The sequence below is a fragment of the Petromyzon marinus genome, chromosome 20 (genome assembly GCF_048934315.1).
Source record: "Petromyzon marinus isolate PM22_M1 ecotype Great Lakes invasive population chromosome 20, UKy_Petmar_22M1.pri1.0, whole genome shotgun sequence".
Classification (NCBI taxonomy): domain Eukaryota; kingdom Metazoa; phylum Chordata; class Hyperoartia; order Petromyzontiformes; family Petromyzontidae; genus Petromyzon; species Petromyzon marinus.
This window is the reverse complement of record NC_133686.1, coordinates 5124530-5139342: the sequence shown is the minus strand read 5'-3', so window position 1 is coordinate 5139342 and position 14813 is coordinate 5124530. Positions and strand designations below refer to the sequence as shown.

The following is a 14813-nucleotide window of genomic DNA, read 5'->3' as shown; positions in this document are numbered from 1 at the left end:
TTTCTCCTGCGTACGGGTTTGTTGAGAAGAGAAGAGAGCGAAGTCATCTTGCAAAATCAACAAGATCTTCGAGCACTGAGAAAAAGGGTCCACTGGATTCCCCTTGGGAAGTCTCTCGTGGTGCATCTCGTAACCCAGTCGATCACAACCAGGAAGATCATCGGTGAAAAGGATGCATCCTTGGGGGTAACCCCTGACGTGACGGGGAACCGGTCTGAGGTCGTGTTGTTGACCAGGCTGGCACATACACATTCTTCATAGAAGCTCTTCATCAGCTCAATGAGTTTTAGTGGGATGCCATTTGTCGGTAGGATCTTTGAAATAACCTCGATAGAAAGCTTTCTTTAAATCAATGAAATTGATATTGCGTAGAGTGAATGTGGTCCATGCAGCCTCTCGTTTTTCTAAAGCCAGCTTGCTATTTCTGCAGGGTCTGGTCAAGGACACTTAATCCTGTTGAACTGGATTTGTAAAAGACCTTGCTAGGAAGCGAAAGGACTGTAATTCCTCGCCAGTTGTCGCAGTTTCCAAGCTCTCCCTTGTTTGAGAGTCTCACGATTAGGCCTTTCGCCCAGTCCTTGGGAATGCTGTTCCTCTCCCAGATGCTTTGGAACAGGTCTGTAAGTACATTTGCCGCAGTCTCTGAATCTGCTTTGAGCACCTCAGCATAGATGTCATTGTGGATATGGCTTTGCTGACTTCTTCTTTAGTTGGGGGGGGGGGGTCTGAATCAATCTGTAGTGGTGTGCCATATGTGACATCTTGTAATGAAGAAATTGGTTAAGGTATGTTTTTAGACGGTTTTAAAATGCTCAGCCGATCTTTCTGCCTGGTCTTTCTGAGTGGCCATGGTCTTGCATTAGTTTTCTTTGACTGGTGGAGTTTTACTTATTGTTCCACAAAGTTATTTTGTGATTTTGTAGACTGCTTATTTACCCTACAGCCACTGCCTCTTCAGCAAGTTTAGCTTTGTTTTCAAGGTAAGCTCTGTTATCAGCTCTTGCTTTCTTTGTGACTACTTTGTCCAATGATTTGTATGCAATTTTCCTATTTTCCTTTAACCGAGCAGATTGAGTGTTGGGCAGGTTTCCTTTTGCTTTCGATCTTTCTTTGATTAAATTCCAAATGGAGTCCAATAACCATGGCTTTGAGTTATTTTTGTAACCTATAATTTTCTCGCTTGCCTCTTTGTTGGCTTTCTTGATGTCCCATTTATTCTCCACTAAGTTTTCCTCTGTGGTGTTGAGGTCTTGAAGTGCTTTGAACCAAATTTAGATTTAAAGCTTTCGTGACTACAGGGATTCCTATTCTTGGTTCTTTCACTGGACAGTGTGGTGAAGGGGGAGAGGCCAGGACTGGTTCTGATATCACTTTCAATTTATGTTCTTTAGCCGTGGCCAGGAATCTAACTCGGGTCGCAGCATGTTTAGCTTAGCTTGCCAACCACTGCGCCACCATTCCACTCATGCTTTATGTAAGAGGTGCAATTATAGTTGACTTACACTTGGACTTGATATCAATGAGTCCAAAGCCTAAAGTCCAACAGATTGGTGCATTTACTCATGTATTTATAAAATTGCATTGACCTTTAATTATATAAGCCGACCATTAGTTTGGAAACGCATATTCCTATGCTTTGTTGTCAAATGACACGATGCAGCTTGGGCCAATTATGAAAAGTTTCCGCAGAACTAATGTCGGGAGGATAATAATTTGTCGTTATCTGAGTGTGTGTGACTTGCAGTGCCGTCTTGAGTGAGATAAGTGCAGGAACGTGGCGCATTGGTGTTTGAAGTGGGGCTGTTCTGTACAGATGACCTGCGCTGAACCAATCAACATAGCACAAGCAGTCGAAATTCTCTACACGTCCCGTGATAGCTTGCTCTCTCTCTCTGTGCTCTTTCTCGCAACGTGGCGAGTGGTCGAGACTCGCAACAGTGGCAGCCAATGGAGGGAAAATTCGACCGAGAGCACACCTTTAGTGGAGATAGAAACAACTAAATCAGCTCGTGTGCAGCTATTACACGAATTGTTGCGCCGGGGAATGTGGGTAATGGTGACTTGTGAAGGGCTTCATGCCACCGTGTTTGGTGGTGATGATGATGATGATGAAAATGTGCAGTTTTCATTACTGGCACAGTGTCAACGAAGATGAGTGCCGGGGGGCCAATGAAGATGCTCGTTTGCGTTTGGAGACATTGACTTGCAGTGTATTTGAAGCTTTGAAGATAAGTTGCGCCTTTGAGTTGCACTTCAGCGCTTGGTGAACGTTATTTGGGTTTTCGTGCCAAAATGGAAATTTCCCCCCAAAAGCATCGTGGATGCCTTATTGGGCTACAGAGCTGCCAAAGAGCCCAGTAACATTCACAGTGGGTGGCCCATCGAATTCCATGCGTGGCCCTCCGAGACAATGTTGAGCCATTTGTTCAGTCTACTTGTGGATTGGAAACTCTGACCAACTAAAGTTATTTTGAGTAAACCGTGGCATGCACATTTATATTTTCCCTATCCCCATTCCCTTACAATACCATTTGTGTATATGGTAATAACAATAATGATGATTTAGAACGTTCTAATGCACTCCTTGATGAAAGACTTTGTACACCGTGTTGGTCATAGGGGTATTTATTTACCATACTTCGCTTTGCTGGTCAGTGCATATTGGTAAAGTGAGGACAGACAAAAGTGGTTCAGACGAAAACTCACCTCTGATGTTAGCTGTGGTGGGGTGTCAAACTCAGGTATCAGATTCATAAAGCACTGCACTAACCACCATCCCACCGTTCTTCCATTTGTATATAACGAATTTCAAAATGCTCATGTGCAGGCGCTCGATGGATTATTGCATCGTGAGACTGTGAGGGATGGCAGTGACTTGTGGAGGTCTTCATCGAGCAGTGGATAGGTTAAAGCAGATAATGACAATGATGAAACCATACTGTATGTACAGTATGTTGAACTTCTTTCACACCGTATGTGACCAACCGTGCTAATAAGAGGTACTGGCGAAGGAAAATAAAGGAAACACAAAAAGAAGTTCATAAAGGCTTCATAAATCCTTGGCATATCCATATGTATATCTATATAAAAAAGGGCAATTCATCCTGTAGAGAGTAGTAAAATTAAGATGTCAAAAATACATCTGCAAGCCTGGCACATTCCTATCATCTCACCAAAATAGATTCCGACCTTGAATGCGGTTTGAAAGGCACGCGGACAAATAACGAGTGCACGTGCGCGTGTCTGGCACGAGCAACGGTGTCGCTCCTCGAAAGAAAAACAGCCGTCGTGGTGTTCCCAGCCACAGTGGATGTCGTCGGGCCACGGTCATGCCGGTGCTGAATAACAGCGCACTTAGCAGCAGGCATGGGCGGAAGGTGAGAGTTGTGAGTCACTTGCCATAGTGGGCAGAGAGAAGTGCGAGCGTGGCTATAATGAGTGGCGGCTGTCTTAAATGGGGGTGGGGGGGGGGGGTGGTGCTTTGTGGGCTTGGCTTTCAGAGGTGTCAGAGAGGTTACATGGCAATGGCACTCTAATATGCATTTGGATGGATCTGGTACATGAGTGCGCGGTTGACCTTTGCATGCAGTCACATTTCTAGAAATTCCTGTTCGCTGGAATGTTGTACGTAAGTCGATCCGTCAATCGGCTATTTTATTTCTGCTTGCTTTAAGTGCTGGCTCATTCCTCATTGGATTAAATCTCAGTTTGATATGTTAATAATTTGGAGTAGAACTATGGTGCAATGGTGAGCGTATTGCGCTATGAGCCCGGCGGCCTGAGTTAAATTCCTGACCGTGGCTTGAATCGAGTGGCGAGGGATGTCGGATCTTTTTCTCTCGTCACCCCTAACCCCACATTTATCAGTGAGGTCAAACAACGTTCAGGACCAACAAGGTGTATAAAGGTCTTCATCCGCATCAGTTAATTGACCAAGGTCTCCACATTAAATGGTGATGTTTATAATTGTAGCCAGAAAGTGATTACTATATAGTTCATCAAATTATTCAGCGATACTGCATGGGCAGTGACGCACAAGCACAAGCAATAACAAACTCAACATATTTTATAATAGACGCTTTTTTGGGTTTGATCGCGTAAATATATAAATGTGTCATTAAAACCAGCCACCACCCGACACAGCCAACTAATAAGGGTTGTCACGTGAACAGAACATGCCAATTCGTCACGAGTACAGCACATCGGTGTGTTGGTTAGCCAAGCCACAACATTTACATTTATATATTTACGCGATCTAACCCAAAAAAACCTTATGGATGATATTGGCCGCAAAAGCCTACGTGTTAAACTCAACATATTTGGTCAATAACAGTGTGGTCTCAAAACAATAAGAAAATATATAATAGGTGACAAGCAATGACGCTGCTTTATACTGTAGTTAACATGTGTGATATTAGTCATATTTCCAAGCCTTAAAAGACATTGTTTTAACGTTCATTTGGAACATACAACTTGCATTTTATTTTAGCTGCTTTGATTTACCGGAATGTGGCAATTTTTGTGAATTCTCATACATGTGGTACGAATGCCATAATAGTTATCTTTTCCCCCTATAGTTCATTTAACAGCTTTATATAACACTCTGTGTTGATAACATTTTTATCCGCGGATTATTGGCCAATACTGTAATTCACATATGGTTTGTTTTGGGTTTCTCCCATGCATTGTTCGGGTGGGTTGGAAACTTGATGTATTGACTTCTACAACACTCGTCTCCTTTACAAAATGAACGACGCTGAAATGTAATGAGCGTCATTGGTATGTCACCGAGAATTACTGCAGAAAAGCAAGATACAAGTACGCACCGGTAGGCATTGTACACACTGCTAGGGAGTAGGACTGAAGACATACGTTCAAAATGTGGGCGATGAAAGCTGTCCAGGTAGCTCAGAGGTCAGAGTGCTGACGAGGCGCCGTTGAGATCCTGGGTTCAAATGCAAGTGTCACTTGCAGGTAAATTTATTCCTGGGAACTTTCTTGCCAATTCATCTATCACCAGAGCATGTTTTTTTTGTATTTGCATGTTCACCACAAGTACGTGTGGTTAATGCAGTTCATGATTCCTTGCAAAATTATTCTGTTTGGTGTTTTCACAACTTAACACCTGTTTTATTGCCAGAAAGGGTAAAACCTATTCTTATACATAAATTGATTACTCCATATTAACGAGTTGATGGTCTCAGCCCGGTCACTGGCACGAATATCAATAACATTAAATTTGGTCCTGCACTTTCAATGCCTATATTCCAGCTGTCATGCAATGAAGATTACTCTCGTATGTGGAGTGGGCATGAAAATGCTGCCATCTACGATGTGGACCAGAGGTCACTTGAAGATATTTTAGAAGTAGCTCTGTGATATCTGCTTCCCAGGGCCGTTCTCTAACGTAAAAGGTGGCACTGCCCTGCGGTAGATTCCAACGGGTTCTTCACGCTGATAGCAGAGTCTGTATAAGCTTGGGGGGAAATTACATTTTATTTGAATATACGTGATTTGATCAATGGGACAAGTGTCAAGCGAGTATCATATTTGACTGAATTTGGTGCCACGTTGAATGTTTAGGATGGGTGTTATGTAAATTGTATGGCCGATTTGCGCATTCTTTTCAACCCGCATCAGACTTTGTACGACATGAAAATGTCTTCGCCCAAACCGTGAAATTATTCCGAATGCATTCGCATGCAAGTACAACAATTATAAGACGCTGCAGAAAGTAGGACGCACCCCAAACTTGTACAAAGTGTCAGTGACGTTGTACAAAGTTTATACACACACCTACTGGATTATAGGACCCCAATCCTTACATCAAACTGTACTATCATACACTATTTTGTAAAAACTTTGGCTGGCTGGCTGGCGCACATCAAGGTAAAATTTACCCCTGGGATGTTCACAAAATTATTTAATACAGGTTTTGTTTTTTGTTAGATCACGTAAATATATAAATGTGTCATTAAACCCGCCACCACCCGACACAGCCAATTATTAAGGTTTGTCACGTAAACAGAACGTGGCCAGTTCGTTACTAGTACAGCACACCGGTGTGTTGGAGAGCCAAGCCACAACATTTACAATCTGAGTACGACGTTTCGCCAGTAATTACAACTAGCTTCATCAGGCGACAGCCAGATTTGTGGAGAAATCCTCCTGTTTCGTTCCTTAAATAGATGAGTAGATGTGAAAAGGTCACTTGTGAGAACTTCTTGCGTGAAGGGGGGGGATTAATGAATGCATATAAATGACTATGGGTATCCATTGCCGGTTGGGTTATTTATTTAAATAAAATGGTTATTTAAATGAATACATTATTCACAATTTTACACTGCGTGAAATATATATTTTTAATTTAACGCAGTGTTATACATAAGGTATTTTTGTTGTGTCAATGTAACGTCCATGTTAGTGTTCACGTATGTGTCTGCATTGACACACAAGACAGATTCGTTCAAGTGTCCGAGTGAGATGGATTGTGGCACCGCGGGACCATGAAGGATGGCAATGGCTTAGGAATGGCTTCATCTGACAGTGGATAGACCGTGGCGCATTATGATGATGATGATGACGAAGTTTTTGTTGCAAATAATGAGAGGTCCTGTCAACAGTTTTATGAAGACAGGCAAGACTCCAACGTTCCATATTCTTTTCATTTATTGTGGACATTAATGAGCCTTCAACAAATGTGCAAACACAGCAAGCGGAACAGAATCATAATAGAGCATCTGTTTGGCCACTGTGTTAACCTGCAACCATCTCAGCAAAAGAGCTGGACATTTCTCGTCGCACGTTTACTCTCATGCCCTCTGCTAATGGTGCCGCTTTATCACGGCATTCTGCACAAGGTGCATCGTCCACATCGTGATGAACGTTTGGGTCGTACGCTTTAAATGTTTAGTGGTTTAATTCCCTCGCGGTGATTCTATGACAGTCACGCTTCGGACATTTACTTCGAATCGATCAATTGTGGCTTATTTATATTGTTTCTCACTTTTTTCAGTCCGTTTGTACAGTTTTGTGCCATTATCCTAAATGTAACATGAACATTCTATTTTGCACATCATTTATGGTTCTCACATGCATGATTGAGAAATGTATGTTGGAACATAAGTATGTATTTTAATCCATGAATTACCACATTGTCATCACAATATTGAGTAGCAACTGCCAGATCTGCATCTCGTAAAACACAAGTCAGTGATGCATGCCCAGTTTTGACATTCGACAAGAAAGAAATAAAATAATCCCGCAATGCTCTGTAAATCTTGAGGTTTATTATTACGCACATTTCAGCATGCGTTCACCTTCATATTAGTTTGCTGGCTGCTGTTCACATCGGCAAGCTGTATTGTCCCAAACACAGTTTGGTCAGTAAGAATTATTCACTCTGTACACATGTGCACGGGCGGCTTCTTCCCTTTTGCATCATAATTCGGTCTGCATTATTGTCGCCAGAATTTTAACACGTTTTTTCCTGGTACTTGTAAAATCTTACCAAATGCAAGTGGGACAATTCGTATTGCTCTGCGGTTTACACGTACAGTATACCTATTGAACCGTTTGCAGTCAATTCAAATAAATATTTGTGGTGATATTACCGACCGTCAATAGCCTTGAATCATGACGTAATACTTCAGCCAGTTATATATAAAGCCTCACTAACTTCCTAGACTTTTATCCGAAAGGGTTAAAATTGCAATGTTTGCCCAGTTCCATGATAAAGAGTGCTTGGTATATCGGAGGATACCGGAGTACCCAGGGAAACCCCACCATGTATGCACACAACACTTACAATTCCTGCTCATTACACCTACAACATCTGACCCATTCAAGTACTAATCAGGCTCAAAGCCTGCTTCGCCTCTGAAATATGATGAGATCAGGCGCATATTGGGTGATTAGATCATGGGCATCATACCGAAATACAATAATAGTTAATCTTAAAACTAAAAAGTACAACGACTTCTCCTTAAAGTTAAATGGAGGGTGTCAATACATTTAAATGGGTTTAGTTGTATAGACAAAGAATTGGTTTACATTTTTTTTCGTGTAACGCGTTTTGTTTTTTTAATGGACAGGGCATGGAATAGGGAATGTCTGTCTATAGCAAAAACAATTCACAATAATTGAGAGCATAGCCTTGCAGCGAGCTTCACACCCGTGAGACAGCATTGCGTCTCTGCAACCTCAGCAGCCACATTCCTGGCGCGGGCTGTTTCTTGGGAATGTAGCTCATGTTCTGATTTAGAAATGTGTCAGCTAAGATCACGAGGGTGCACACCACGCACGCTCATAATCTCAACGTGAACAAGCCCCATGCATGCCCCTATGAAATGGGCATGATGACTTTGTATTTTTGGATCATAGGCACAGGATCATCATAATGCACAAGATCATTACAATCCACACTTTTGTCTCAAAAGCTCCGATCGTCACGTGCATCAAGCTCGCCACAGTATGCAGAATGCAAGCGAGAAATGCGTGTGGATTTTGGTTATCTTGCCATGATTCCATTTTTGTTTATTCTGGATATAACAGTTGCCCATATATTGCAGATGACCATAGAAAATAGTCTGCCTAAAAGATAAGTAGCCATCAGCATGAAGCTTAACAGAAGCGTGTGAAATGCCATTATCTGATAAAAGGAAGAGCAAAATGAGGAGACACATACTTGCAAGCCGGATGGATTAACATTGGATAAATGTTTAATCTAATGATATCCACTATATGTGCAGAAAACTAAGTTATATAGCTCAAACCCCATGTGGCTCATCACTTTATTTTAGCATAGTTTCATTTGCAATCAATTCCAGTTAATGATGAGTTTATTATAAATATAATAGCAAATATACTTACGTTAAACTTACACTTTTAGATTGTTTTTTTACTTCTGCTTTCTAGGATATATTTTGATAAATGTTTATAAATAAGTTAGAAAAAGGAATTATCTTTGGTAATATCTTATTCTGCACAGAGCACCATTTTATGTGACAATCACAATTTCCAGAAATCCCCTTGAGCTACACAGGGCCCAGTTACCTCTTTTCCACTACACAACCGAACTACACTGGGGGGGGCCATGCCGAGCTAGCCCGACACGGCTCCAGAGGGACCAGGTTTTTTTTTCCTCTGCAATATTCGACCCGTGCCACGATGACACTCTGTGTTGAGTCGTATTTAGTGACGTGAACATTCTTAGCCCTTGCCCCTCTTTGCTGCAGGCCAGATAGAGATATCTGTGTGAGGCCAGTGTAGCAAGAATGCCTGTGGCTAAGTATGGCAAATAGCCAGTGGAAAATCACCTATACTGCGAGGCTCCATGCTGGCTTGGCTCGGACGTGCTAGTGGAAAAGGGGTATATGTGTGACAGCTCCACCCTATAGAAACGACGATATACGTATGTATATTGAAATTCTTTCGCACCGTACGTAACCAACCGTGCTAACATCCAGCTGACGACTCTCCAGCCCATGTGACCCCGCCATGAGTATGACTTGACACCCAAGAGCAACGTGGTTAGCATTGTGATCACATCGCCAGAAAAGCCATCGACACAAAACAAATGCAGTCGTCCCTTGCCCGATGTGTGTGTTTGGGTCGTAGTACCACGTGCACAGTCCGAACACACGTGGGAGAGTTTTACAGCACTACCCGCAACAACAACAAAAACTTCCAGCGATAGTGTCCGTCTGCGTCAGTTCATTGGCACAGGTGAGGCCGACGCGAAGCGCCAGTTTTGTTCTTCACGTGTTCTCATCAGGCCACTACAATTGGTTTAATTGTGAAATGTAATATATTAAGAAAATATTGTAGAAAAAAATATGTATATTTGATCATTTTTTGTTCAAACCCGTGAAATGCAAAATGTGCGCCAGATGGCTGTGCAACCCACCTAAATTCATCGCAATGGTTCATCTTTGGTAACCATCTCATTCGATAACGTCAGTGGTGCAATTAGCAATTAGTGTGAGGTTTGTGCTTGGCCCGTGTCGGTCAGAAGACAGAATATAGCCATGTAACAGACCATGGTGTTAACTGTGTACAGATTTGATAACCTGAGCGATGCAGTAGTGTGTGTGTGTGCGTGCGTGTCAAACGAAACGCGACAGTTTCTGTGCTGCAAGCTACACACGTGGCCCTTTTTGTGAGAGGGTCTCGTAAGACTTGGGACGCGAAAGGTAAAAATCTGTTGGGGTTTTTTTTCCTCCTCCCGCGCGCCCGTGTGGCGCTTAATGTCCATTTGCGAATAAGCTGAGATCGCCTGAGTTGACGCAGCGTTATTGCACGCAGCTTCAAGCGAACGTGTTATCGCCTCCAGTCGAGTTGGCAACCGAACATTTCTTTTCTCTGCAAAATGAAAACATGACACGTATTAAATACAGATTAATTTTAATCAGAATATCTTTATTTATCATGGAGAAATCCGATCAGCTGTGAAGCTCTTTTTCATAGACGTCCAGTGGGTTTTCACAGATGTTCAGTGGACATATACATACATGTAGTGCATGAGTGTCAGCTTAAAAAAGCAATTTCCTCAGAGGTCAAAACCGGTTGAATAAACAAATGCTGCTTGGTAATATTTGTCTGAAAAGAAAGTAGTATTGTTTGTATTTTGTTGCGTGGACAACATGAACAGCACAGACAAAATATAATGCAGTTCAGGTTCGACCTTATGAAAACAACGAAATGTGAAAATCTCAACATTGCATCGCATTGTCCAAGCCTGAGTGCTTCTTCATTGGCTTGTGGCTTATCAAATACAGGCATTTCAAATGTGCTGAGATTACGCAAAGAAGTGAACGTTCTGTCCTGCTGCCTTCGTCATGACCCTGAGCAGTCAGGAAGGAATTAGCAAAATACCCAAATTGTTTGTCTCCTCTGATTAAAAACCCATGTGCTTTGCAAATACAGTGCATACTATGAGGTAAATGGATGAGCCCTTTCCCAACACCCAATGTGAAGCTGCCAAAATATTTGTTGACTGCAACCAACGTCACATTGGTGTCTCAATAACTGTCAGGAATGATCTATCCACCGCTGGTCGAAGGCCTCCACAAGCTGTCACCATCTCTCACGGTCTCGCGACATGGCCAATCCGTCCACACTCCTGTACGTGAGCCGATCTCATTGCTCCCTCCCCGCGGTGCATCTCCTCATTGGCGAGGCGTTCCTTTCTTTTGGCTGCCACTCCGTAGTTCGTCTCAACCACGGCCATTCTAGCGACGTTACTGGACCAAGCCACTTCACAGTCCGCGGCTCTGGCGTGGACATCAGAGTGCGCCTAACACAAACGTCGCCCTACTACATTTACACCTCCAGGTGGTGTTTCCAGCCACGGTTAACGTCCAGCGTGACGGACGCATGTCATGCTGGAAGCAGCGAGCACGTACTTGCATAGGCGGGTGATGCACTCCGAGTTGGCGCGGCAGGCGAAGCCTTTTGGCTTCCACTGGAACACTGAGCGCCACAGCGGGGTCAGGCGCTTCTGCCGATGGACCAGCTCGGAGGCGCCTCGCACGGGCGCCCCTTGTCCCTGTGGCACGGAGCACGGCGCAGAGCCGCAGAGGGCATTAACGGGTGTTGGCTAGACGCGGCACGGACGCGTGCGTTGAATTTATGGGTTGCTCCTTCAAGGGGTGAATTGAGCTCCCGAGGAAGCTCCCGGCTTCTGGCACGTGGAGCGAAACGTCAGGCGTCATGCCGAACGACACGTGGGACAACCCGAAAAAAACATTGGAGAGCTGTGCCATATGTGTGCTCATATTCTTGGGTCTTTCGGTAAAGTCACGTAGATAGATTCCTGCCAGTTAAAAGGGTAAAACCTATTACTATATCAATGTGTACTCGTTTTTGATAATGCACGCAGAGCAACGATATAGAATAAAATGTTCGGTATGTGAGCACTTACATTGTGTTATTTGTCAATTTGCTAGGTTTAATTGGAAAAATATAGACATCACAAGATTAAACAATTAATAGAAAATGGCAATGACTTGCAGAGGCCAGCAGTAAATTGGTCACGACTCACAATGATGATAATTGCACTTAGTTTACGAGAATATTATTGCTTAATTAGAGCACCGACCATAACATAGAGGCAAATTAATTAAGCATCTTGTACCAAAAACGTTTATATATTTTTTTGCGCGTTAGCTATTTAACTGATTTCATCAGCGAGTTGTCGCCAAACAAATACCAATACGGTTTTATTTATTTTCGGAGTATAACATCATATGCTCGTTTAAAAAAAATACACAGCACCTAGAATCAAATATATATATTTTTTAAAATGAGATATGTCTCCCTCTAAAAATAATAATTTTAGTCCATCAGCCAATGAACTAAATGTTTCATAATAGCATTTCTATAAGCAGACACATTCTGAACTAGTTTTGACCTTCTGGGTCTCATCAGCAGTGTCAGGCTTGGAAAACCAATTGTTGTATTACAAGACGAAGTAGTTTAAATACAAAATTAATAACAAAAAGTATTTATATTTTGACGACCTATTTATTTCATCGTTGTAAGAAGTGTATTCAGTTTCAGTGAAGGGTGTATAAACAATACTTTTTTTCCAATTAAATCTTAACAATTAATTTACCGCTGTTCCTTAATTATTTATTCAAATAGAACAAAAACAATGATTGATTAAGTATTTGGAAATTAGACGAAAAAAAGTATTTGGAAATCAGAATGGTGACCGCGACAAGTGTTTTAACAGTGGATCTAATTACTTCAACTTTGAAATGTACCCTCACACACACTGTTTTGGTTATGGCAATATTTACACATTTAATGAATATTTGGGGGGGTGGCATGTGGCAGCTATCAAATTCGTTAAACACATTTTTATGCTTTTTCACATTATCTGTTTGGCATGTCTTTATACAAAAAAAATCTGTGTTTTAAAAATTTCGCCAATTTGCTGTGTGCATTCGCACCTCCGATTAGCACAGTGCGAAAGAAGTACAACATACAGCAATTATCTAAATATAGTTTATTTTTCACGTAACATATTAGAGCGCAGTTATCGCTCAGATATTATGAAATGTTGCGTAAAAACACGTGCACGAGTTTAAAATAAAATGTAAAAAAATGTAAAAACAAGCAGTGTGTTTCTTCACAAGTCTACACAATTTGCAGCGATTCATAGATTAATTTGCACGTGCACAAAAGTTGGCCGCGTGCATTTTTTTTTAACCACTGCACTCTCCTGACCTCGGACATGGGTGCTTAACAAGGGAGCAGCACACCACGTGGATTGACATCGATGTGTTTATATTTGGACATGGGCAACGATACAGAATGGACTGGTGCCAAATCTCAGATACGACTTGTGGCTGCTGCAATCCACCCTCGAGATTTCACACTTCCCTGTCATTGCATATCCCTGCGGCAGCAAACATCAGACTATGTAATGAAACACGTTTCTATCTCTTGAGTTACTTAGAGAGAGGGACGGGAGAGAGGCACCCCACTGGACATTTTCAGCTGTGGCAGCTTTGTAAAACAGCACTTTTAGCAAGTCGCAGATGTGATTGTGCTTTCTGTAATGGAATGGGTATGAAACTGAGAGTGATGTCCACCGTGGAGATGAAACGATGAAATTAGTTCGTGTGAACGGTGCTCTATGGGCTTTATCGCATCGCAGGTTAAGGAGGCCTTCATCCAGCAGTCGATTGACCATGGCTGCTACTGCTGCTGATGATGATGCTGATGATGATTCTGATGATAATGATGCTGATAATTCTAGATAAGTCCATAGCAGTGGTTCTTAATCTTTGCTGCAGCCTTACACCCCATTGGTTCCCAATCTTTAAAACATGTATAATGTTAATAACCACATCGGTTTAATGAAACAAAGTACTTGCACTTCCGTGCCCCGTGCTTAATTTGCGTTTCGACGATTTACCAACCCATTACCGTGGAGTAACCCCGGTGTCACGCACCGTGCACCGACAGACACGGGCAGGATACGCTCGCGTGTCCACCCCGAAGACGACTTACCTCCATATTGACCAGCAGGAAGAGGACGAGCGAGAGGGCGAGCGCGCGTGTCACTGCGGCGTGCATGGTGCCTGGCTTTGAGGGTCTGCAGCGGTTCGGACTTGCTCGACGGACCGACGATTCTGCCCGTTCGGTCACAGAGCACGCGGGGAAGTGGCGTTTGGTGCAATTCTGCAAACCCGGTGGTGCCCGGTATATATAATGCATCCCAGAGGTTGGTGATAGGGCTGGGGGTGGACTCGGGGTCTTGTTTCAATTGGAGGGTGGGGTGCGGGGGGGGGCAGGAGTGGGGGTGAGCACGGTGGGATGGAGTGGGGTGGGATGGAGTGGGGTGGGTGTGTGGCTCAACCTTGAAACGTCACACTAAAAGCGTACCCAGATAATGTGTAATTGCCCAATATAACCTTATTGGACCTACCAGAAATTACTCTGCTGTAAAGTAAGCCCTCTCGATCTATCGATAAAGCTGCTTGGAATAGAGTTTGGCAGAAAAATGCATGTTTTACGTTCGTGTGAACCTAGGAGAGATCTAAAACTTGCGAGAGTTTTATGGGTGGTGACCGAGATTATTTATAAATTTAACAAAGACCTTTAACGGGTTTTTTCCCCTTCACGAGCCTGCGATGTCCTTTTAATGAAGCGGTCCAGATGTCTCGCTCTCTCCACGGTTAGAAAGAGATTCAAATTGGGGAACCAAATGCATACTTTGGGAGCAGTGCTAACAACAAAAAAAGAGCTGTTAAGGAACGTTCCTCCGGCACGTCCTCACAACGCCGAACGCGTGAGGTGGC

At 42.9% G+C, this 14813-nt stretch overlaps 1 protein-coding gene across 1 annotated transcript; it reads right to left on the bottom strand.

Annotated features, from left to right (window-relative positions):
• Positions 1–6651: 6651 nt before the first annotated feature.
• Positions 6652–14214, bottom strand: LEAP2 (liver enriched antimicrobial peptide 2). Its single transcript, XM_032957708.2, has 3 exons — positions 14023–14214; positions 11406–11548; positions 6652–10362 (listed from the first exon to the last, which is right to left on the bottom strand). The coding sequence occupies exons 1-3, from the start codon at positions 14086–14088 to the stop codon at positions 10308–10310; spliced, it is 264 nt and encodes an 87-aa protein (XP_032813599.2). The 5' UTR covers positions 14089–14214; the 3' UTR covers positions 6652–10307.
• Between the last annotated feature and the right edge of the window lie 599 nt (positions 14215–14813).

Coding starts and splice junctions, on each gene's coding strand:
- LEAP2 (XM_032957708.2), bottom strand. CDS start 14,088: ATGCACGCCGCAGTGACACGCGCGCTCGCCCTCTCGCTCGTCCTCTTC. Junction 11,549..14,022: donor TCCTGCTGGTCAATATGGAG/GTAAGTCGTCTT, acceptor TCCGTGCCACAG/GGACAAGGGGCGCCCGTGCG. Junction 10,363..11,405: donor TGCATCACCCGCCTATGCAA/GTACGTGCTCGC, acceptor TTCATTTTGCAG/AGAAAAGAAATGTTCGGTTG.